Source organism: Grammomys surdaster, unplaced genomic scaffold (assembly GCF_004785775.1).
Source record: "Grammomys surdaster isolate TR1022 unplaced genomic scaffold, NIH_TR_1.0 139, whole genome shotgun sequence".
In the NCBI taxonomy this organism is placed as follows: domain Eukaryota; kingdom Metazoa; phylum Chordata; class Mammalia; order Rodentia; family Muridae; genus Grammomys; species Grammomys surdaster.
Window position 1 is genome coordinate 1,947,508 of NW_021604597.1, and position 23,890 is coordinate 1,971,397.

Consider the following 23,890-nt stretch of genomic DNA (forward strand, 5'->3'; position numbering starts at 1 on the left):
AGGCTCCTGGACAATGGTTTTTAAAACTGGTTTATAGCTGCGTGTGGTGGTTCGTGCTTTTATCCTCAGCACTTGGGAAGCGGAGGCAGGCATGTCTACATAGTGAGTTTTGTAGCTGCCCAAGTCAGCCAGGGCGACATAGAGAAACCTGTCTTGAAACCAAAAAAGTCAAACTAGCTTGTAACCATTTATGTTGAGTGTTTTAGGAGTGAAGGGGACTAGTATTTATTACTTATATCCCATGTGCTGTTATGTTAATCTCTGCCACTCATTTATTGTAGACCTTTTGTGTAGTCATTAGGAAAATTATTATTTCTAGTGCTTAGAAAGAGAATTTAATTTCATGAATCTGTTAATTGAAAAAAAAACTCAAAAATTATTTCAGGAGAATTTTGATCAGTTGACCATTCTTCCTTTTTTAATCTTATGGTAAAGTGATGTATTTGGTGTGAATTTTTTTGGACCACTATGTGATTTTCATTAGGAAGGAACATCAGCAGTAGAGAACCTGAACGAAATGCAGTGTATGTGGTTCCAGACAGAGTGTGCCCAGGCATACAAAGCAATGAACAAATTTGGTGAAGCACTTAAGAAATGTCATGAAATTGAGAGAGTAAGTACCTTATATATGTCAGCTACTCAGTTTGTTTGGTTAGATCTTGAAGCCTTTGGGCAAAGTCTACACCCATTTATAATTCATAGTATGTGATTTAATGTTAATAATACATTTATATTTTATAAAACTGAAAATGTTTTTAGTGTACTTTGGATTGCTGCTGCTCATTTCCTAAATACATAAAATCCCATTCATTTTAGAGTCCTGTGTTTTAATTCATGCTATCTACCTTGATAAAGATTTAAGCTTTGAAGCTTTTCCCCAGTGTTTCTGTATGCTCTGCAGTTTATTATTTTTTTTATAAAGTCATTGTTTTTCAATCTGGGCATGGTAGTATATACTTGTAACAGTACTTGGGAGGTAGAGGCAGAAAGATCTGGATTCAAGACTATTGAATTACTAACAAGTGTTTGAAACTCAGTCTGGGCTGTATAAGATTCTGTATGAGCACTACCACTAGTGTCCCCAAAGTAAAAATCACTGTTTATTAGTCTTCTTTACTGTAGATTCATTTCTATGGCTAGTGGGGAGACCTTCCCCCCGACCCCCGTGTGTGTATGTTCATACACAAACATAGCTTTATAATTATGTTGGCATTTGTACTATCAAATGTAGAATATCACTACTTGGTTGAACTATGGCGTTGCTGATTTCTTGACTTACTGGCTACTTGATTTTTCATTTACATACAAACAGCATGTTTTAAAGAGTTAAGATTTATAAAACCTACCAAATACTACGTGCTATATAATCCCTGCCATATATTTTCTAAATAAGATTTCCCTGTGTATATGTGCTAACTATAATAGGATTGTCATATATACTAATTAGTGGGTGGTTTGTCAGAATAGTTTCAGTTAAGTATGATTAAGAAGGAAATAAGTATAGTCATGAATATAGTTGAAACATCATTATCCTCTTTCCTTTAAATTACTCATTTTCTCTTGTTCTTTGCTAGACAGTAGCCAATAGTATTTTTTAGGTTTTATATGGCAAATATAAAGACGTAATTTTATGTTTTAACTTTTCATACTATAGAAGCAGTTTCAATGCTTTGTTTTTTATTATTTTCTTAGACAGTGCTATACTCCAGTGATAATAAAAAGATAATTTTGTTAGCATTTTATAGAAATCACCGATGACCAGTTTGACTTTCATACATACTGTATGAGGAAGATCACCCTTAGATCATATGTGGACTTATTAAAACTAGAAGATGTACTTCGGCAGCATCCATTTTACTTCAAAGCAGCAAGAATTGCTATTGAGATCTATTTGAAGCTTCATGACAACCCTCTTACAGATGAGAACAAAGAACACGAGGCTGATACAGGTATCCCATTCCAAGATTCATCGTTTGCTCTCTTGTGTTTATAGGAACTTATTTTCATGAATAATAATACAGGTCCCCCCAATCCCCAGAGATTTTATTGAATATTTATATGGGAGGTTGTTAGCCAAGGCTAGATGGGTATTTTGTGAATTTCTCTAAGCAGCAGAAGGAAAAACTACTTTCATGCTTTCAAAATAAGTTTCTAACATAGACTTAATTTGGCATTTGAGTCTGATCTGAGAGTTTTGTTTAGGTATTTGGGAGGTGACTCTAGGATCCCATTGAGTACCTTTTCTTCATCAGCTACTCTGTTACTAAGCTACTTCATTAATTTGTGGTTAGATGTTTTTGTACGTAACAATGCTTGAATATCCTAAAGTTTCACATTTAATATTGGATTTATTCGGGAAACTATAGTATTATGACTGCTAGTGATGTAATTAGTGTAGTGGAGAAACTACCTTAGTGTGTTGACTCTTTAGCTTGTTACTTTTAAAAAAACATTTATTTGGTAAGTGTGTGTGTGTGCATGTGCCTGCGATCTAACCTGGGATGTTAAACTTAGCAGCAAGTGTCTTACCTCTAGTTACTCCTTTTTTAGTAATAATTTGTAATTAACCCAGTAAAAGATAAATTTTTGCTTTAACATTAAAACCCAACATAGAATTAAACTAGAGAAATTAATTGCCTAGGGAAAATGGCTCATACCTGCAGTCAGGAAGGTCAGTACTCAGGAAGATCACAGTGAGATCAGTCTACAGCCCAGTCTGGGCTGTAGGTTGAAAACGTGTCTTGAAAAAAATAAATTTTAAAAGTAAGAAAACTAGAGAAATTGCTGTGATTCTTCATTTTTCACCAATTTTTTTATACCATTTTTATAGCAAAGTATCAAGATTTGTAGAGAGAAGTCATTCCAAGATAGTTACTTGAGAAAGAATCCCAAAGTAAAAGTAGTCTTTCCTCTGTGTGTGTGTGTGTGTGTATAAATATTTTTTAACTTATGACAACTTTACTGTGGTGAATTGACCTGAGTCCTTTTAATATAATGGCAGGTAATAATATATATGGCACAGCCAGACATGGAGACAGATGCAAGAGAATTTTGAGTTCAAGGCTAGTTCATATCAAGTTTGAGGATAGCCTGAGTTACATAGTAAAGTCCTGTTTCAGAAGAGCCTAAAGTAGCCACTTAATTGGTAGATTTTTTTTTTTCTGGCATATTTAAGGTCATGCACTACAAAAATAGAGCCCCCCCAAAATCTGTCAAATCTACACAGTGATCTTGTTTTGATTAAAAAAATTTTGAGTATGGTGAAACCTATTCATTTTCATGTCCTCTGTGCTGCTTTCATGCTGCAATTGTTAGTATGAGTGCTTTACATGACACTTAGTGTCCTGCCTACTGCAGAAAGAATGTGCTGATCTTAGCGTAGTGTTTCATATATTTTTAAAATTAGTTTTGGGTTACTTATAGTAACTCCTATGATGATTCTTTTTTGATAATACTATAAGTTTTTTTTTTTTTTTTTTAGGATACTGCAGACAAAGGAAAAGTCTACACATTTTCAGTATCAACATAATTTTTATTGGTTTTGGACTTTTTTTCAGACAGATTTCACTTGGTAGCCCAGGCTATCTTGAAAGTCACTAAATAATCCATCCTAGTCTGCAAAGGGAGATTGTTTGGAGAAAAAGGGGAAAAAAGCCAAATAAATGAATAGCATTTATTTGCAACTGAATAGTTTCCCCTTCTCTCTCTTGATAGTAAAAATATGAGAGTATAAAGGTCTCTTTATTTTATATGGTATCTTTTTGGTCCTTATTTTGATGTGATTGTGCCCATACAGTTTTATCAGCAACATGGTAGGAGTTTCTGTGAATTTTGTTAAATCTAACAAAATTGTTGTCTTCATGGTGAATGATACTCTTTTTTTTTTTTTTTGGTTTTTCGAGACAGGGTTTCTCTGTATAGTCCTGGCTGTCCTGGAACTCACTCTGTAGACCAGGCTGGGCTTGAACTCAGAAATCCACCTGCCTCTGCCTCCCAAGTGCTGGGATTAAAGGCGTGTGCCACCACTGCCAGGTGTTTTTCTGGTTTTTCAAGACAGAGTTTCTCTGTGTAACAGCTGTAGCTTTGGAGACCAGGTTGGCCTCAAACTCCACTTTGGAGATCCGCCCCGTCTCTAGTGCTGGGATTAAAGGCACTCACCACCACACCTGGCATCTTTTGCATTTTAATGTCAGACCTTTTGCTTTTGTTGTCAGCTCCTTGGTACTTCTTTAGATTCTTTTTTGCATTTTGCTGTTACAGCAGAAAGAAGCAAGTGTTACATTCAAGGCTTTGGTTGGAAAATCACCTTAACTAGGGCCTTTAGTTTATTCGTAATTTTTGTAACTCTTTGCCAAGTTTCCCACCATGTTCACTTTAAGCCTGTCCTTTTGTTTTCTTTCTCCCCATCTCTTCTTTCTTTTTCCCTTCCTTCTTTCCTTCCAACACTGGGGGGCAGGGGGGGAACGGAACAAAAGCAAAACATGTCAAATCATTCTATTACAGTGTTGATTTAATATGTAAATAGTATTAATGCATAGAAAAAAAGGTGGTTTAAAATAAATAAAAAATTAAGAGTAGGGAAGAGTTTGGTTCCTAGCACCCATGATGTATGGCTCACAATTACTCATAATTAATAGCTCCAGGGGAATCTGACATTGTCTTCTGGCCTCAGTAGGTATTGCTTTTAAGTACCCCACATACTTTAAAGTATGTACACATACTTTAAATAAATAGTTAAATAACTAAAAGCTTAGGCAAGGAAAAGTAGAACCTGGGGATAGCTCAGCAGTTAAGAGCACTTCTACTCCTGCAAAAGATCAGAGATTGGTTCCTATATCCACTTCTGTTCTAGGAGCTTCAAAGCGATCTTCTGACCTCCAAGGGCACTAGTTCTGTACATAGTACACATAACATTAATGAAAGCATTACATCCGGTCTTAGTCATTATTTTATTGCTATGAAGAGACACCATGACCAAGGTAACTATTACAAAAGAATCATTTAGGGAAGCTTGCTTACAGTTTCATTCCATTATCATCATGATAGGAAGTATGGCTGCAGGCATGATACTGAAGAAATGGTTGAGATCTATTTTCTGATCCTTGGCCCCAGGCAGAGAAAGAGGCTAGCTAAGCTTTTGAGACTTGAGAGTCCTCCCCCAGTGTCTTAGTCAGGGTTTCTATTCCTGCACAAAACATCATGACCAAGAAGCAAGTTGGGGAGGAAAAAGTTTATTCAGCTTACACTTCCACGTTGCTGTTTGTCACCAAAGGAAGTTAGGACTGGAACTCACACAGGGTAGGAAATTGGAGGCAGGACCTAATGCAGAGGCCATGGAGGGATGTTACTTACTGGCTTCCTCAGCTTGCTTTCTTATAGAACCTAGGACTACCAGCCCAGAGATGGCACTGCCCACAATGGGACCTCTCCCCTCCATCACTAATTGAGAAAATGCCCTACAGCTGTATATCATGGAGGCATTTCCTCAACTGAAGCTCCTTTCTCTGTGATTACTCCAGCTTGTGTCAAGTTGACACACAAAACCAGCCAGTACACCCAGTGATACACTTCCAACAACAAGGCCATACCTCCTTATCCTCCGCAAATAATTCCACTTTGATGACTAAGTCTTCAAATATATGTGACTGTGGGAGTCTTTCTTATTCAAACTACCACATACATACCCATAAAATGAGTTTTTGAAAGTTTTTAAGGTGGCTACAATGGCTTATTTAGTTAACATGTTTATAATTCTGTTAACACTTACTGCCTACAGCAAACATGTCTGACAAAGAGTTAAAGAAACTACGGAATAAACAAAGAAGAGCTCAAAAGAAAGCCCAGATAGAAGAAGAGAAAAAAAATGCAGAAAAAGAAAAGCAGCAGCGAAATCAGAAAAAGAAAAAGGATGACGATGATGAGGAAATTGGAGGCCCCAAAGAAGAGCTTATCCCTGAAAAACTGGCCAAGGTATTTCATAGTCGTGCTTAGCACAAGTGAGTGAGTGCCACAACAGGCTTTGGCATTGAAAACTATGTTTAGTCTCATTTATGTATTTGTTTGTGCAGATGTGTATGTGTGTGGCAGTGCATGTGGAGGTTAGAAGACAACTTGTGGAATTCAGGCTCACCTAAGGCTACCTATCCAAGACCCTGTTTGGAAAAACTTTTTTAAGTCTTTATTTTTTTCAAATCTAGACTCTGACTTGTGAATTTTAACCACTGAGCCCAAACCTAGATACTGTCACATGAGTTATTTTGATTAGTACTCTTTCTTTCTTTGTTCACAGGAATCCTATTCCATGGTAATAATAATTGTGTTAAACTGATAGAATAAGCACATTTCTTTAGACATTTAGCATCTTCAATCACTTGAAATCTAAAATAATTTTCCTCACTGTTTTGTAAGAAAATTAAGATATGAAAACAAACAACACATTTAGAATTGGGCAAGTAATCAGTACCCTTTTTTAGACATAGCAGTAGGGGTATAAGAAAAAGCAATGTGATTTTACTCTAACGTGTATATTTACACATTTTTACAATATGTAACTACTGGGACAGAACAGTGTTCTCTGAGCTCCCTACAAAGCAGAGCTTTGTGCCAGGCCTCCTTTAGAAGGGTTTCCTGAGTCTGGACTGTAGTGTTGTTTTTGTACCACACATCACAATATGGTCTGATGTAGTCCGGTTTATAGAGTTTTAGAAACATGTGTTTCTGGGTGCTTTGTTGTTTTGAAAGGGACGTGGTAGAAGGAACTTCTCGTAAATTGTTGCTCACTTCACAGTATAGGAACATAAAACTCTTTCTCGTGTAAGGACCTTAAAGATGCCCTCTCCAGCAGCATCCATACCTGTCTAGTAGTATGTCAAGCCACCATAATAGTTGCAACATTGAAGTCTTTTAAAAGTAGCTGCCCAATCTGGGTAAATTGCCTAAAGTGTAGGTGTAATGGTAAATTCAGTGATAATCAACTCAAGATAGCATATGTATAAAATAAAACCATTAAATCATCAGTAGTTTTACCCATGGAGAAATGGAAGATGGCATGGGTTTACTTAGTAAATTTAATACTTAATGGATAATTCTGAGGTTTTGATGAAAGTGTGTGGACTCACTCTAGCCCAGACTATTCTCAAGTTTGCAGAGTCCTCCTTCCTAAGACTCAAGTGCTAGGATTGTAGGTATGAATCACCATACCTAGCTACAATTTTCAAATTTAAAAATTGCCTTGAAATCTAATCTTCATGAGACATACTGTGCAGGAAAGGTTTTCCCCCCTGTGTCCCAGCATAGCAGCAAAACGTTTAAATTACTTGTTCCTCCAATTGATCATGGGGTAGTAATTGGTATTCATGAATTCCTTCATGGGCTTCTCATGTTCCTCTTTATACTTTCCAGGGCCCTCAAGCTATAGTTTTCTTTGTACATATATGTCTATGAATATTTTCTTATGTGTTGGTCTGTGCACCACAAGAGTGCCTGGTGCTGACAGAGGTAAGAAGAGGGTGTTAGGTTCCCTAGAAGTGGAGTTACACATGGCTGTAAGCTACCATTTGAATACTGGGAACCAAACCTGATTCTTCTGTAAGAACAGCAATTGCTATTAATTACTAGGCCATATTACAAGTCATTTTACTTTATTTTTTATTGGATGTTTTATTTACATTTCATGTTATCCCCTTACCCCCCCCTCCCCCCCCCCCCCCAAGCAAGTCATTTGAAAACTACCCTTCTAGAAGTCTAGCACCTATTTAGTAGCTGACAGCAGTCTGAACTCTAGACCCAGGGCATCCCAAACTCTTCGGGTCTCTGAGGACACTGCATAAATGTGGTGTACAGACACATATACTGACAAAAAAACAACATGCATAAAAATAATAAGACTTTTAAAAAACCATAGAAGAGAGTTGTAGAATTGAAAATTGTCTTTGCGTGGATTATGGGAGGTTGAAATTTGATAATATATTTCTGAGTAACTGGTAAGTGCCTTTTTAAAATTTTTTTACTTTTGGCACAAGAAAACAGCATTTTAAATTAAGTTCATATTTTTCAAGAATCTTACTTCCTTTTGTATAATGTCTTTTATTTTTGTTAGGTTGAAACTCCATTGGAAGAAGCTATTAAGTTTTTAACACCGTTGAAGAACTTGGTGAAGAACAAGATAGAAACTCATCTTTTTGCCTTTGAGATTTACTTTAGGAAAGGTAGGATATTAGGGTATATAGCCATAATAAAACTGTTGAGATTTCTTAGGGTTAGTGTCACCCTGATTTCAGTGTTGCATTTCTTGGCAGATGCCAGTACAGATTCCTCACAGAGATGCATGGTGTCCACAGAGTGCTGTGGGGAAGTACAGTAATGTAGCTGGCCTCTTGAAGAACAGAGTTCCACAGTAGATGCACACTGGTCCCTAGGATAAAGTCAGATATAGTGATCATCTCATATGTGACTCAGTGAAATAAATATTTGACTTTGTGAATAAAGTTACTTAATATAAATATAAAGCTTAGAATAGTTGGTGACACAGTTAAGCATCAAATAATTTTTAGCTGTTAAGAGTTGATGCCATAAATAGAAACTAGTCTCTGAGCTGGATCTTAAAGAATAGTTCTTTATTCAGAAGGAAATAGTGTCTACTAAAGACACAAAAAAGTGTTGGCAGTGTTAGTGTCTGTATTGTTTGGAGGGGTCAGGCAGAAGATGAGTCAATGCCTTGTCTTTCACATTTAGAGTGTTTGCATATATATGTGTATAGTTGATAACAAAACTTCATAGCACTGAATTTGTGTAATTTGTTTAGGCAGTTCATTGGAAAAGTTTATTGAGGTAGAATGAATTGAAGGGAAAAGAAGCTGGTTATTACTAAGGTCAGATGAAGACTGATCTTAAAAAAAATAATTATTATGTGGCCAGGCATGTGGTTCATACTTGTAGTCTCAGCTCATGTGAAGGTGAGGCTGGAAGGTACGTGCAGACCATGAGTTCAAGGCCAGCATGATACAGATAGGTTGTAATGTAACTTTTATTTTGAAATATAATGCAAAACAGTATTAGTTGAACGTTTGTTTGTTTACTGAGACAAGTCCCTTTGTTAACCCAGTCAGCCTGAAACTCAGTCTGCAGATCAGGTTAGACTTGAACTTGGCAGCTGTCCTTCTGCCTTTGCTTCCTGAGTCTGGGATCATGGGTATATGTCAGCATGCCCAATAATTAAAATATATTTATGAAGGGAAATAATATAGAAGTGGTTAGGAAGAAATAGGCTAAAATATAACAGAATGTTTTTTGATAGATTAAGTAGTTAAAATATCTTATACTATTTTCCATAATTATAACTTTGAAAAGTATTAGATAAGTAATTCTCACTTGGTTAACAGTTAACTCTGCTTTTTTTTGGGGGGGGGGGTTGGGGAGACAGGGTTTCACTGTGAGTTCAGAGAGGTCCTCCCTGCCTTTGTCTCTTGAGTGCTGGGATTAGAGGGGTCTACCACTTTGCTTTTCTAACTCAGTTCTTTCTAAAAGTAATTTTTAGGGGGCCAGCAAGATGCTCATCAGGTACCCCTCAAGCTGGACCAATGAGTTTCAACCCCAGAAACTATTTGGAAGAAGGAGAAAACTGACTTCTACAATTGTTCTCTGACCTCCACAAGGGAACACAAAATCAGTTAGTCAATTCTTAGAGTCCTAAGTAGCAACTCCTCCTGTAATCTCAGCAGAAGGCTCATGCTAGCCCCCACATAAGTGAAGGTCCCTCTCTAAAATGTCAATAAATAATGAAAATGTTTCTAGGTAGAATCCCCAAATCCACAGAAGTTGCCCTGTGTAAAGAGGGTCTCAACACCTTGCAGTGCTGTCTAGTAGGTGCTGATAAGAAGCATGGCAGGAATTTTAGTATCTTCTGAATTTGGGGAGCATGGGAACAGGAATTGTTTTAGAAGAAGTTAGGGTTTTATACATAGATACTTGAAGCATGATACCAAATTAGGAAAGTCTGTCAAGAAGACTCAGTGTAAGTTTCTGTTTAACAGGTGGAGGCACCGTTGAGACTTGGGAAAGGTAAGCAGATGGGAATAGGGATAGTGTAGAGCAATTAGACAGCCTGGGTGGAGGCATCCAGAGGTGGCTGAAAGGGAACTGTCAGTCATAGACTGCAGGAAAGGAGATACAAGAGTTCTAAGTAATGGAAAGTAGAAAAGAAATGGCTTCCAATTTAGTTTCTCTGTTTATATGATACTAGTTCATATCACAGAATGTTGTGCAAGTTCTGTTGGCAGAATCTCCTGAAGAATGGTATATGAACACAGCTAATATGTAGTCAATTAGAAGAAAAGTGTTTGCTTCAAAAGTGTTACTACAGCTCATGTGATTGAGTCTAAATTCACTTTTTGTGTTTGTTAGGTCCTTGGCCTTTCCAGGAAGGACAACTTACTTTATCAAATTATCAAAATATTATTTTTTCTTTTTATAGAAAAGTTTCTTTTGATGCTACAATCAGTAAAGCGGGCATTTGCTATTGATTCTAGTCATCCCTGGCTTCATGAGTGCATGATTCGACTCTTTAATTCTGGTAGGTTTTTACTTTCATACTGCACATACTTTTCTAGCAGTTTGTAATGGGTATATGGGTGGAGGGTGTCCCCCAGGGGTCAGAGATTTTGCTGTTTTCCAGAAGACTTGAGTTTGATTTACAGGACCCACACTAGACAGTCACCTCTAACTTCAGCTCTGGGGTAGGGTATCCAACACATTTTTTTGGCTTCCAGTAGCACCCAAATATACATGATGTACACATACATAAGTAAAAGCTAATAATTTTTAAAAATCTGAAAATATACTCAAGTCATTTTAAAGGTATTGTATAGTCAGTTAGCTGAGGGAAAAATAGGGTTCTTTTGTAATCAATGTTTTTATTTTAAGGCCTTAAATGCTATGTAGTGCTGGTATAGAATTGTTTGGTTCAAGTATTTGGGAGTCGCCTTGGCTCTCCTTGTAATGGGATTGAACCTAAGCCTGTGCATGGCACGAAAAATGCCTTTTTGAGCTACAACCAACCAATCTATAAATAATTTTGTTACTTTCAAATAATCATCTGACAACCAGATCAATACATTAGTGTCAGTGTATAGTAGAAACACAAAATAAACTTTTTTCCAAGCCCTTTGCCTCCATCCAGAGGAGAAGTGCTAGAATTATGGGCGTGTCTGCTGTACCTGGTTTTTTACCTGGAGTTTCAGGAATTAAGCTCGGGTCCATAGGCTTGTATGGCTAATGCTGTTACTTGCTAAGTAATCTCCCTAGACCTGTTCTTTGCCTTCTTTTTTTATGGTTTTTTTTTTTTTTTTTTTTCTTGAGACAAGTTCTTTTCACATAGTCATGGCTATCCTAGAATTCAATGAACAGACCAGACTGACTTTAAACTCACCTGCCTCTGCCTCCTGAGTACTGGTATTAAAAACATTCACCATCAGGCCCAGCTTCTATATTTTTCGTTTGGTTATTTGATTGCTTTGTTTTCTGAGTCAGGGTTCCTCCATGTTACACTGGCTGTCTTGGAACTCAGAGATCTGCCTGCCTTTGCCTCTGCCTCCCTGGTACTGGAATTAAAGACATGTGCCAACACCATCTTATTTTTTTGTGGTTTGTTTGTTTGTTTGTTTGTTTGTTTTTTGATAATAATTATTTAATATTTTGTGCTACAACCTTAAAGTGGGTTTTTACTAATCTCACATAAAATATGAACATTCTCTTTCCATTTTAATGTTGCCAACTATCCTGGGAAGACATTACTTAGCTCTGTCTGCTGAGAAGCTAATAGCTTGAACTAAATACAATTTCAGTTTAGGATGTTAGAGGAACCAAATAAAAGTTCACTAGAAAATGAATTATTATTTTTTTTAACCTGACCTCTTATTGGTAATTACCTTTCCTTGATTCATGAGATATATTAACCTATCATGGAAAGTAATCAAGGTTTTGTATATATATATTCTGTCTACTAGTCATTAACAATAGTCATCAGCAATAAGTCATTATGAAATTTTTGTTATTGTTGTTTTAAAGATTTATTAATTAATTTGTCTGTTTGAGATGGGTGTCTCTCTAAGTAGTCCTGGCTATCCTAGAACTCACCAGTTAGACCAACCTGGCCTGGAACACATAGAGATCCTCCTGCCTAGGATTAAAGGCATACACCACTGTGTGACCCAAAATTTATTTATTATATGAATGGTTTGCATGCATGCATGTATTTACATTTTGTGCATGCCAAATGTAAGTTAGAAGAGGACACCAGGAACTGAACCAGGTTTTCTCCAAGACAGCAAGAGCTCTCTACCACTGAGCTATCTTTCTAGCCTCCAAGTAACATTTAACTTTTACCTTGTTAGTTGGGGTTTTGTTGTTGCTGGTGTTGCCTTTGGGTTTAAGTTCTTTTGCTTTTTCTGTTTTGGTGCCTAAAAGGGCAGATAATTGATACCTTCATGGGAAACACAGCTACAATGTACATGGTTCATTTTTCTGTTTTTCTCATTTCCCCTTTTCCATCCCTTTTCTTTTCGGGATCTCATTGGGTAGTTCTGGCTGACCTAGATTGTCCTATGCTGGCATTGAACTCACAAAGACCTGCCTACCTCTGCCTGTGGAACACCACTATGCCTAGCCTGCTAATTTTAAAAAGTGAATGAACATCAAGGTGTGTGGGTGTACGTGTGTGTGCGTGCGTGCGTGTGTAAGTAATTACTAAGTGAGAATAGTTTTTGCAAATAACTGTTAGTCATTTTACATTTTTATTTTATGTGCCAGCACCGTGGTGAGCATGTGGAAGCCAGGGAGCAGACAGCCTGTGGGAGCCACATGTTCTCTGAGAATCCTTAAGTTGTTAGCTTTGCAACAAGTTCCTTTACCCTCCACGTCATCTTACAGGTCTGGAGATAGAGATTTTCTCACACGCATGCACGCACGCACAGACACACTTTCTCTGTCTCTCTCTTCATTTTAATTTTACAGTGTTTTTTTTCCCCTCCAGTTTTTCCCCCCTGAGGGAAATAAATTAAAAAAACAATGAAAATCATTAACTTACCTTCAAAAAGTAATGAAATCTGTACAGTTGCTTTCTGTTTATATATAAAGCATCCTCCATTGTATTTAGCCATACCACAGGACAGAGCCCATGGAAATTACTTTTATCTTACAGAAGATAGTGTTCATTGCAATTGGCTAGAGTATATTTTAGGAATAATAAAAGGAATAATCTTATAATCTTACTCCTTTTCTGCTTTTCCTTCATGAAAAGTTGATAAGTGGTCAGAAATTTAGAAGTACAACTATAATAAGGGTAAATTAAAGTTTTTAGCAACTGAATTTGGCTACTCAGCTTCATAAAATACGTGCTGTTTAACCAACCAGTAGCAGCATATTGGTGAATTATTTGGTTTATAGCTATCTATTTGTTGGCCCTGGCTGTCCTGGAACTCACTCAGCAGAATAGGCTGGCCTCGAACTCAGAAATCTGCCTGCCTCTGCCTCCCAAGTGCTGGGATTAAAGGCATGCACCAAGGCGTGTTTTTAAAGGCGTGTTTTGTTTTTTTTAATTCAGGACAATAATTTGTTAATGAAAAGGAATGCTGAAATCCATTTTTAGCAGCTCATTATATAACTTAAAAATCAAATATAAGTACATAGAAAATGTTGGCATATGTTGCATATATTAAGGCTATGGGATGTGTTAAAACTGATCAGCAGAGGGGTTTTTTTTTTTTTTAACTTTTTATTGGTTCTTTGTGAATTTTACACCACAAATCCCAATCCCACTCATCTCCCTCTCCTCTCATACCCATCCTCTACCCTTGGTACCACCATCCCCCAACAGAGAAAAAGAAATCTCGTGGAAGCTATAAAACATTGGTCCACACGTTTTTGCTTGCACATGATTATCTCAGTAAGTTGTTGCATTTGCAGTGTGTCTGGTTTGAGGCCTCTGGCTTTGGCTACACCATCAATACTGGAATCTCACTGGGATTCCTGTTGAATATCCTGTTGTTGCCGTCTGTCAGAGACCCTGTAGTCTCTCTAGGATCTCTAGGACCATTCCCTTCATGCAGTCCAGCAGTTCATCAATGGAGTAGATGTAGGAGTGGGCCAATTCAGAGCCCTTTATCTGTGCCCTGAGAGGTAGCTAAGCTGGTCAGCCCAACAGTTCTCCTACACTCACACTATTGGGCGAGCTCTCCTGTCCTTCCCCAGCTGGCCAATGCCACCACCAGCAAGGGGCAGAGCCACCTGTCCTGCTCTCATGCTCTTGGTTGGGGCTGGCTCATCCACAAGTAAACTTTCAGGGCTTGAAGTTGTTGTCATACAGATTTTTCACTTGCTTGGTTAGATTCACACCAAGGTATTTTATATTATTTGTGACTATTGTGAAGGATGTCATTTCCCTAATTTCTTTCTCAGCCTGTTCATCCTTTGAGTAGAGGAAGGCTACTGATTTGTTTGAGTTGATTTTATATCCAGCCACTTTGCTGAAGTTGTTTATCAGGTTGAGAAGTTCTCTGGTGGAAGTTTGGGGGTCACTTAAGTATACTGTCATATCATCTGCAAACAGTGAAATTTTGACTTCTTTCCTTTTTATATCCCTTTGACTTCTTTTTGTTTTTTAATTGCTCTGGCTAGGACTTCCAGTACTATATTGAATAGGTAGGGAGAGAGTGGGCAGCCCTGTCTAGTACCTGATTTTAGTGGAAATGCTTCAAGTTTCTCTCCACTTAGTTTGATGTTGGCTACTGGCTTGCTGTATATTGCTTTTACTATGTTTAGTTATGGGCCTTGAATTCTTGATCTTTCCATGAAGGGATGTTGAATTTTGTCAAATGCTTTCTCAGTATCTAGTGAGATGATCATGTGGTTCTTTTTTCTTTGAGTTTGTTTATATAGTGGATTATGTTGATGGATTTCCGAATATTGAACCATCCCTGCATTCCTGGGAAAAAGCCTACTTGATCATGATGGATGATTGTTTTGATGTGTTCTTGGATTCAGTTTGCCAGAATTTTATTTAGTATTTTTGCATCGATATTCATAAGGGAGATTGGTCTGAAGTTCTCTTTCTTTGTTGGATCTTTGTGAGGTTTAGGTGTGAGCGTGATTGTAGCTTCATAGAACAAATTGGATAGTATTCCTTCTGTTTCTATTTTATGGAATAGTTTGAAGAGAATTGGTATTAGGTCTTCCTTGAAGGTCTGATAGAATTCTGCACTAAAACCATCTGGTCCTGGGCTTTTTTTTTTTTTGGTGGGGAGACTTTTAATGACTGCTGCTATTTCTTTAGGGGTTATGGGACTGTTTAGATGGTTTATCTGATCCTGATTTAACTTTGGTAACTAGTATCTGCCTAGATAGTTGTCCATTTCATCCAGATTTTCCAGTTTTGTAGAGTATGCCTTTGTTGTAGGATCTGATTTTTTTTTTTTTTAGTTTCCTCAGTTTCTGTTGTTATGTCTCCCTTTTCAGTTCTGATTTTATTAATTTGGATACTGTCTCTGTGCCTTCTGGATAGTCTGGCTAAGGGTTTATCTATCTTCTTGATTTTCTCAAAGAACCAGCTCCTGGTTTTGTTGAATTTTGTATAGTTCTTTTTGTTTCTACTTGGTTGATTTCAGCCCTGAGTTTGATTATTTTCTTCCATCTACTCCTCTTGGCTGTATTTGCCTCTTTTTGTTCTAGACCTTTCAGGTGTGCTGTCAAGTATGCTCTCTCCAGTTTTTTTTTTGTTTTGTTTTTTTGTTTTTTGTTTTGTTTTTTGTTTTTTTGTTTTTCGAGACAGGGTTTCTCTGTAATTCTGGCTGTCCTGGAACTCAACTCTGTAGACCAGGCTAGCCTCGAACTCAGAAATCTACCTGCCTCTGCCTCCCAAGTGCTGGGATTAAAGGCGTGCGCCACCACCGCCCGGCCATTTTTTTTTTTTTTTTTTTGTAGGCACTTAGAGCTATGAATTTTCCTCTCAGATCACCACGACTAAGGCTGGTCTTTTTAATAATGACAAAAACAATGGAAAGCCCACATACACGTGGAAACTGAACAATGCTCTACTCAATGATGACTTGGTCAAAGAAGAAATGAAGAAAGAAATTAAAGACTTTTTAGAATTTAATGAAAATGAGGACACATCATACCAAACCTTGTGGGACTCTAGGTTACTTCTTACACTGTTGAGTAAGCGAATAGCTCTATCCATATAGTTCCTGAAGTTAAAAATCAGGGAAGTTGGCCACGTTTCATTTTTGTTTTAACTAGTAAAGGTGACTTTCAAAGGCTTATAAGAAGATTAAACTGTTATAAGCTTTATCAGAGTATCTAACTGCTAAGAGAGTTTGTTTTCTTAATTTATTCAACAGTGTGTGAAAGTAAAGACTTACCTGAAGCAGTTAGAACAGTGTTAAAACAGGAAATGAATCGTCTTTTTGGAGCAACAAATCCAAAGAATTTTAATGAAACCTTTCTGAAAAGGAATTCTGATTCATTGCCACATAGATTATCAGGTAATCAGTTTTATTTGGTCCTTTTTAGTAGCCTACTTGAACAACTTTAATGCTTTAATGAATCACTGCCAAGGTAAGATACATTTTGCTCTAAATGGCAATGTGCACTGTACTTTTAATACTAGGAAAACAGCCCGTGTATACATGCTTCCTTTATATTTTAAATTTTTGTGGAACAGAATTGTTACAGTAAAAGCTTAGCACTAATGTTATAAACAAATGAGTACAACTGGTTGATCTGTTTTGGTTTTGAACAGGTTCTCATTATATAACCTGGAATTCACGAGTAGACAATGCTAGCCTCTAATTCATAAAGGTCTGCCCGCTTCTGTCTCCAATTGCTGCCACTAATGGCATCTGCCACCCCACCCAAGAAGTATAAATGAATTTAAGTGGGTTTTATTTCCAGTACCCAACCCACCCCAGAAGTGAATTTTAGTGTACAGGTCCTGCTTGTGTTCGCATGCCTCCTTTCTTGTGATCATAAAGTTCACTTAGTGTGATTTTGATTTCTCATGCTTATGCATTTATCTTGGTAAGCTAAACACCTGAAAACTATCATACATTTTAGAAAGCCCGAGGCAAGAAGAATCATTTACCTTGAACAGAAATCTGGGATTTATTAGTATTCTTTAAAAATATCTGGTTAAAGACAGGTGGTGGTGGTAGTGGTACGCCTGTAATCTCAGCAGTCTGGAGGCAGAAGTAGCAGATCTCTGTGTGTTTATGGGCAGCCTGGTCAAGTTTACAAGTTCTAGGCCAGAGCTACACAGCAAACTGTATCTCAGACACAACAAAGTGAACCTGGAAAAAACCTAGAAGCTTTGTATGCTGCTGTGGGAATGTGATCAGAAGCTTTAGTCTCATGCCTTTAAAGTTGGCTTTTTTTCTCATGGCTTTTTTTCCGTAGGAAATTAAGGAACCACTTCCCCTTCACTACCAAATTATATTTATTTTAGTAGAAAAATGATTCATAATCTCATTATACCAAGAAATGTATTAGAATATTTGTATTGCTTCATGTTTTTTATTATACATAGTTTACTAACACATTCTATTCCATTGGGTGGATATAACATTTGTACCTTAATCCTTTCTCCTCCTTTAGACAATCTCAGGTTGTTGTAGTGTCTGCAGTGACTAACAAGTAGTACTTTGCACATATATCTTCTCCTTTTTTTTTTTTTTTTTTTTTTTTGGAGACGGGTTCTCTGTATAGTCCTGGCTGTCCTGGAACTCACTCTGTAGACCAGGCTGGCCTCGAACTCAGAAATCGGCCTGCCTCTGCCTCCCAAGTACTGGGATTAAAGGCATGTGCCACCACCGCCCGGCTATCGTCTACTTTATATCTGAACCAGTAGAGGCCAAGAATTCTGTTGAAGGTTCCTAAACTAAGATACCTCCTCTTTCCTTCCACTTAGCTGCCAAAATGGTATATTATTTAGATTCTTCTAGTCAGAAACGAGCAATAGAGCTGGCAACAACACTCGATGGATCCCTCACCAACAGAAACCTTCAGGTAACAGGGCCTATTTATTTATTTTAAACTCTTTATACGAAAAAGTAACTACTCACTAGGAACAATGAAATAATTTTTGTTGTTTATACATAACACTTCCTAAATCATTATCTGTGAGAAATTTCCTCTTAAATGTTTTGAGGGGCTGTGTGTGTGTGTGTGTGTGTGTGTGTGTGTGTGTGTGTCTGTGTGTCTGTGTGTGTCTGTTCTTGTGCACAAGTATACTGGGATAGGTAGAACTCTACTAGTTTCATCTTTCTAGCCTCAAGATTCTTCAATTTTAATTCAGAGTTAAATAACAGGGTTTAATTTTGTTGGTTTTCTTGGGATGACCTTACTGTGTAGCCTTGACTGAACTAGAACTTACTATGTAGGCCAGACTGGCCTTGAACTCATAAAGATCTGCCTCTGGTTTACAAATGCTGGGATTAAACATGGACTACCATTTCAGGGCTGGTATTTGGTTTTACTGGCACATTGTTTTCCCAAAAGAAGGAAAGGAAGTAAAATGGCCTATTATAAAGCTTAAATTGGCATTGACAATGTAATTTAACATTTATACACAGGGCCAAGCTAGGCTAAGGTAAAGCCATTTCATAAGGTGTGCTTGCTCAAAGTACTTCTTTAAAAAGAATACATTTTAAAATACATCAAATATTCATACACTTGTCTCTTTCTTTTTGATATTTACCCTCCATTTATGAAGAAATGTTGAATCGTGCCTTGAAGACTATCATATTGAAATTTATGAGCTGGAGAAAGTGCTTTGTTTTCCTTACAAACCTGTTTTATTCTTATTTTGGAAAATTAATGTTGAACTGTCTCGTGGTGAGACCTGTTTTCTGCCGAGAGTTCTAACATGAGCCTTTCTTTCTTTAGACATGCATGGAGGTGTTAGAAGCCTTGTGTGATGGTAGCCTAGGAGACTGTAAAGAAGCTGCTGAAGCATATAGAGCAAATTGTCATAAGCTTTTCCCTTATGCTTTGGCTTTCATGCCTCCTGGATATGAAGAGGATATGAAGATCACAGTTAATGGAGATAGTTCTGCAGAAACTGAAGAACTGGCCAATGAAATTTGAACATCATTAAACAAGCAAATGGAATGACTTTGGACCATATCTAGTGTATAATATTTTTGTCACGCACCTGCTGCATTGCTCTTACTTACACAGAATGAGAGGAGTAAATGTTCTTGCCTTCAAATAGTCTTATGTTTTTTTTATCCTGCTGAAAACTATATATAAACTATCTAACATTACAGGATATAGGTTCAGTTTCTTAAAAAATTAAAAGCTGCTAAAATTGAGGGGTTTAAAAGAAAAAAAAATCGTATCCTATTCCTACCTTCCCTTCCCATGTTTTTAACTAATTTATATAAAATCTGGAGGCTATAACAGCTAACATAGCAGGTGTGTGGCAGAAATATTACTTTAAATTTGTCTTGTGAGATTTTACTATATCTCAGACAGCATAAATGCTGTTTTAGCACTGGATTCTTTCACTGAGCACAAAGAGTTGCTGGGGCTTTAGCATCTGACTGATTTTGTTACGGGGTTGATTTTTGACCATAGGAAGTATGCAATGTGAATCACTGTGTACAGAGCCATCTACAACAGACGCTTGACGTTGTAGAGACTGGGACACATAGCTACCAAGCAGATTAAATGAAACCTAGAAGGTGTTCAGTACGTGTGTTGTGTTTCCAAAATTCACTGTACATGATCAGTTTGGTGTTCTTGTACCACAGTTTTTAACCGAAGGAACCAGTTGGAACAATCTCAATTTAACTAAAACTTGAAGAACTAAAATAACAATGCAAACGTTTAGCATTGTTTTGGCCAAACTTGTTAAAACTGTAATGCAAGAACCAAATGCACTGTGATGTGGCATCAACTAATTAGCAAGCATGAATTTTTCACCTGAGAGTGAAAAAAGAAAACTACCATGGCTTGAAGTTAAAGAGCAGAACTCCTGACTACCACTCTATGACTGATCAAGAGACTAATAGCTAAAAACCTCAGCAGGCCTTGTTCACGATATGCAGAAAAGTGCTGCAGTTTAGATACCTCTGGAACTTTTCCACAGTGTCACAGGTTTGTAATACTTGAAGCCCTTCATTTCTAAGAATATATTTCTTGCTCAGTTGTTTCAGGCAAGCCCAAGACTTTGTAATTTTTAAGGGCCCAAGATTTTTTTTTTTTTCAATAACAGACCAGCTTCTTTTTTCCTGCAGTTACAAATGTAATTTCTTTTTTGTTGTCAAACATAAGGTACCAAATATGATGCAATAAATTGTTTTGAAAAACAGTTGTGTGAATATTTCCACTAATCCGAGTTGGGCTTCTGTGAAATACACAGGTGGAAACAGAGGTTGCAAGCCAGAGGCAATGAAAGGCACTGTAGGGCTAGGTTAGAGGGGAGCCTTTTAGAGCGGGCTAAATGGTGCTGTCAGGGAAGTTCCAGAACTAGGTAGAAAGCTGCTCCTTTGTTCAGATTTCACTGAGGGCTAGGATGGTGGCAGGTCCTATGAATGTAGTTCATAATCTGAAAGGAAAACTAAACATTGACCATTTTGATTGGGAAAATGAGCCTTAAACATGTCAAACCTGTACACTGAGAACTAGCCTCAGGCTCAATATTTCTTTATGTTTGCAAGGTCTGAGCAATTAAGTTTAAGTATAACCAATTAAGTGTATATAAAATTGAACTTTTGTAGTATTTTAGTTATAGATAGTACATATACTAAAGGGAATTTTCAGAAGATCAGATCCTTTTATTTCACAGTACATGGTCTGCATTCCACATCCCAGTTTAGGAGGTTAGTGATGCAAAGATACTTCCAGTCTGAACTCCAGTGCTTTGCTTTAACAGGCTTTGTCTCAGGAACATCTTAACAGATGGCAAAAAAAAACAAAAAAAAAGTCAGCAAACTTTAAGAATTTTTCTCCTATGAGTAGCAACTGAGGTTCCTGTTGTTTGGAAAAAACACTAGTGGTATGTCCACCACTAATTCATTGTTGGAGGAGGCACCAGCCATATAGTAGGTGTGCGTGTGTGTGGATTTGTTTAAACTCTACTGTATATCACAATGAAATCTGTCTGTTTGTCTTGACAATGTTTAAATGATGTAGATTGTCTTAGGATGAATACGCAGAAGTACTCAGAACTCTGACAGATGCCACCTGAGAGGAGCCAAATTCCTGTCGTGTATATTGTATTATTCCAACCCGATTTTACTGGAACTATTGAATAAATCTTTATTTTCTTTCAGGTTTATTTGATAGTGGATACATTGTCTGGTGTCACAGGACCTTGACTGGGTTCACCTAAAACATTGTACTTTACTTTGAGTATATATATCAACTGGGTCATTCACATTTACCCCGTTCATATTCAGTTAATTTCCAGTGATACTGTGGGGGAATACAGGGTTAGATAAACAAGTTGGGAAAATGCAGTGTGATGTTGTAATCTAAACAAGTGCCTTATGTTTATTGCTAAGAACTGGTGTTATCAACCCTTTTAATAAGAAGGGGTCCCTTGGCTTGTATAATATAGGAAAGTAAAAATCCTTCTGTTTTTCTTCATATTCACTTACTGTCATTTCTCATTGAAAAGCTAAAATCTGACTAGCTTAGTTTACTTAGCTTTAATTAGATAGGTGAGTCATACATTTTCACCATTTTTTCTGTATTTATTATGCACAACAATAAAATGATCTCTAATAGCATGACTAAAAGTAGTGCCGATGTTGCTGGAAAGCTTTCTGGGTCTTAGGAGGCCCTGTTTTTTAACCATGATTGTACTGCATGCTCTACTACTCTCAGAGCTGTGAAATGAAGGCTGTGAATGTACGAAGAGCTCAGAAAACCATGTCCAGGATCAGGTGCGTTGTGGCAAACTCAAATCCTTTCTAATCAATTGGTAAGACTTTATGTTGCCGGGCATAGCATCTGTTTGGGGAAAGCTAAAAAGTAGAGTACTGAAAATGCTAGGCATTTTTTATTTTGGATAATTACTGTCCTTGAATTCTGAAAACAGTGATATTAGGAGGATTCAGGTCAACCTTTCTGATGGAAGGAGTCTTCCTTTTCTGCATCATGCTCCTGGTTTTTCCATTTAAGAATTCTTAACACCATTTTGCTATTGTCTAAGCTTTGCTGAACCCATTGTTAAGACTAAGACACAAACCCATGAAATGGCTGTGTTGCGCCATAGGAAGCAGAAATGGTTTCTGTTTCTGCTGGTTGAAAATTTAAAAACTTGTAGCAATAAAAAGTTTTTGGAAAAGGTTATTCATCAAGTTTCACTTTTCCCTTCTGCAGCTTTCTGAGATGGTTGTGGAAAGTCTTTGTGTGTAGGAGGTTCTGAAGAATGTACTTAACAAAGGGTGTCTTTTATATAAATTCTCTGGTAAATGTAGTAAAATGAGCCCACTTCTCTGCAGAAATACTCATAATATTTTTTTTAAAAAAAATAAGGTGCTGTGTGTGAGAGTACATGCTTATAATCCCAGCACTTGGGAGATGGAATTGAGGGCTGCCCTGGAAAGGCAAAGAAAGCAGGAATGAAACCTATAGGAGTCAAAAAGTCTGCCACTTGCTTGTGCAGTGGGTTCTTAGGCAACATCATTTTGGGATAATAGGTAGAGGTACAGTATAAATTAGAATTTACTGATGTTATAGCCTCTGTGTTTTATGTACCAAAACCAGATGACAGTCTTCGTTTAAAAGCTGCTTATAGCAAACTTAAAGGATGTCACTAGCAGTGCAACAAACTTCTGGGGTCTGTGTAGCCCCTGCTGGCCTCCAACACCAGAGGTCAGCCTCCCTATCCCTCCAGTGCTGGGATTAAACACATGTACAATGCCTATCTATGAAGACTTAAAATTTTTTTGTGTGTGTGCTATGTGTGGGGGGAGTGCGTATGTGTAAGTCAGAGGACAACTTAGATCGCACCTTCCACCTCCCACCTTTACCTACCTTTTCCATGTGTTTCAGGAGTCAAACTCAGGCTGAATGGCACCTTCACCTGGTGAGACACTTCACCCTCCCATAAGTGAGGCCTTGGTCTGTAGTTTAAGAACCTGTGTTTCATGCAGGTGACATATTTCTACATGTTGGAAATCTCATTGTAAAGATAGTCTGGCAGCCCTGAGGACAAACTTTTTTTCTCATTTAGGAGTGAGATGATTTTAAGTGTGTTCTGGATCTCATGAGTTGATTTCAACTAATGATGCTTGCTTGTCTTCTGTTTACCTGTACATCACTGACAGAGACTCTGCTGCCTCTGGTTTTCCATTGTTTGGTCCTGAATGAATTTATGACTTGTTTACTTTGTAATTGCAGGCTTTTCAGGACACATATGGCTACATTGTTCTTTCAAATTGGCTTTTCTTAGGAGCTCTACTTACCTGCCCTGAAGTAATCATATTGCTGCGTTGTATCTTTCAAAATGATCAAGTCAGCATCTCAAGTAGATGGTAACAAGACTATTCACCTGGGTTCTGGAATACCAAAAACTAATTACCTTCATTAACTTAGTTTTTTTAAAAATGAGATCAATAGACATATTTAGGAACATGTATTCAGCATTACTTGTTCAGAAATTCATTAAAAAGGACCTAAGAATAAGCCAACTGTTTCACTTGTTTTTGTTTTTATAGTTTAAAACAGTCCATTTTGTAGTTTTAAACAGTCTATTGGACATAGCATCTTCTGTTTGACTGCTAGAATTTTGTGAATGAAGTGTCTAACATAAAGTTCATGACTAACATGTTGGCTTCAGTTCTTGTAAGTCTTCCCCACCTCCAGACAGTTTCTGTGCATAGACCTG

General features: G+C 37.3%; 1 protein-coding gene across 1 annotated transcript in view; it reads left to right on the plus strand.

Moving 5' to 3' along the window:
• The window catches only part of Naa15 (N(alpha)-acetyltransferase 15, NatA auxiliary subunit), a 63,999-nt gene extending 42,205 nt beyond the window's left edge, over window positions 1-21,794 (plus strand). Inside the window, exons 13-20 of the mRNA XM_028763593.1 lie at window positions 485-613; window positions 1,736-1,949; window positions 5,777-5,970; window positions 8,099-8,207; window positions 10,472-10,570; window positions 16,392-16,535; window positions 17,957-18,054; window positions 18,934-21,794. Of these exons, the coding sequence (XP_028619426.1) occupies window positions 485-613; window positions 1,736-1,949; window positions 5,777-5,970; window positions 8,099-8,207; window positions 10,472-10,570; window positions 16,392-16,535; window positions 17,957-18,054; window positions 18,934-19,134 (1,188 nt within the window). The 3' untranslated portion in view covers window positions 19,135-21,794. The remainder of the gene's footprint in view (window positions 1-484; window positions 614-1,735; window positions 1,950-5,776; window positions 5,971-8,098; window positions 8,208-10,471; window positions 10,571-16,391; window positions 16,536-17,956; window positions 18,055-18,933) is intronic.
• The last annotated feature ends 2,096 nt before the right edge of the window (window positions 21,795-23,890 follow it).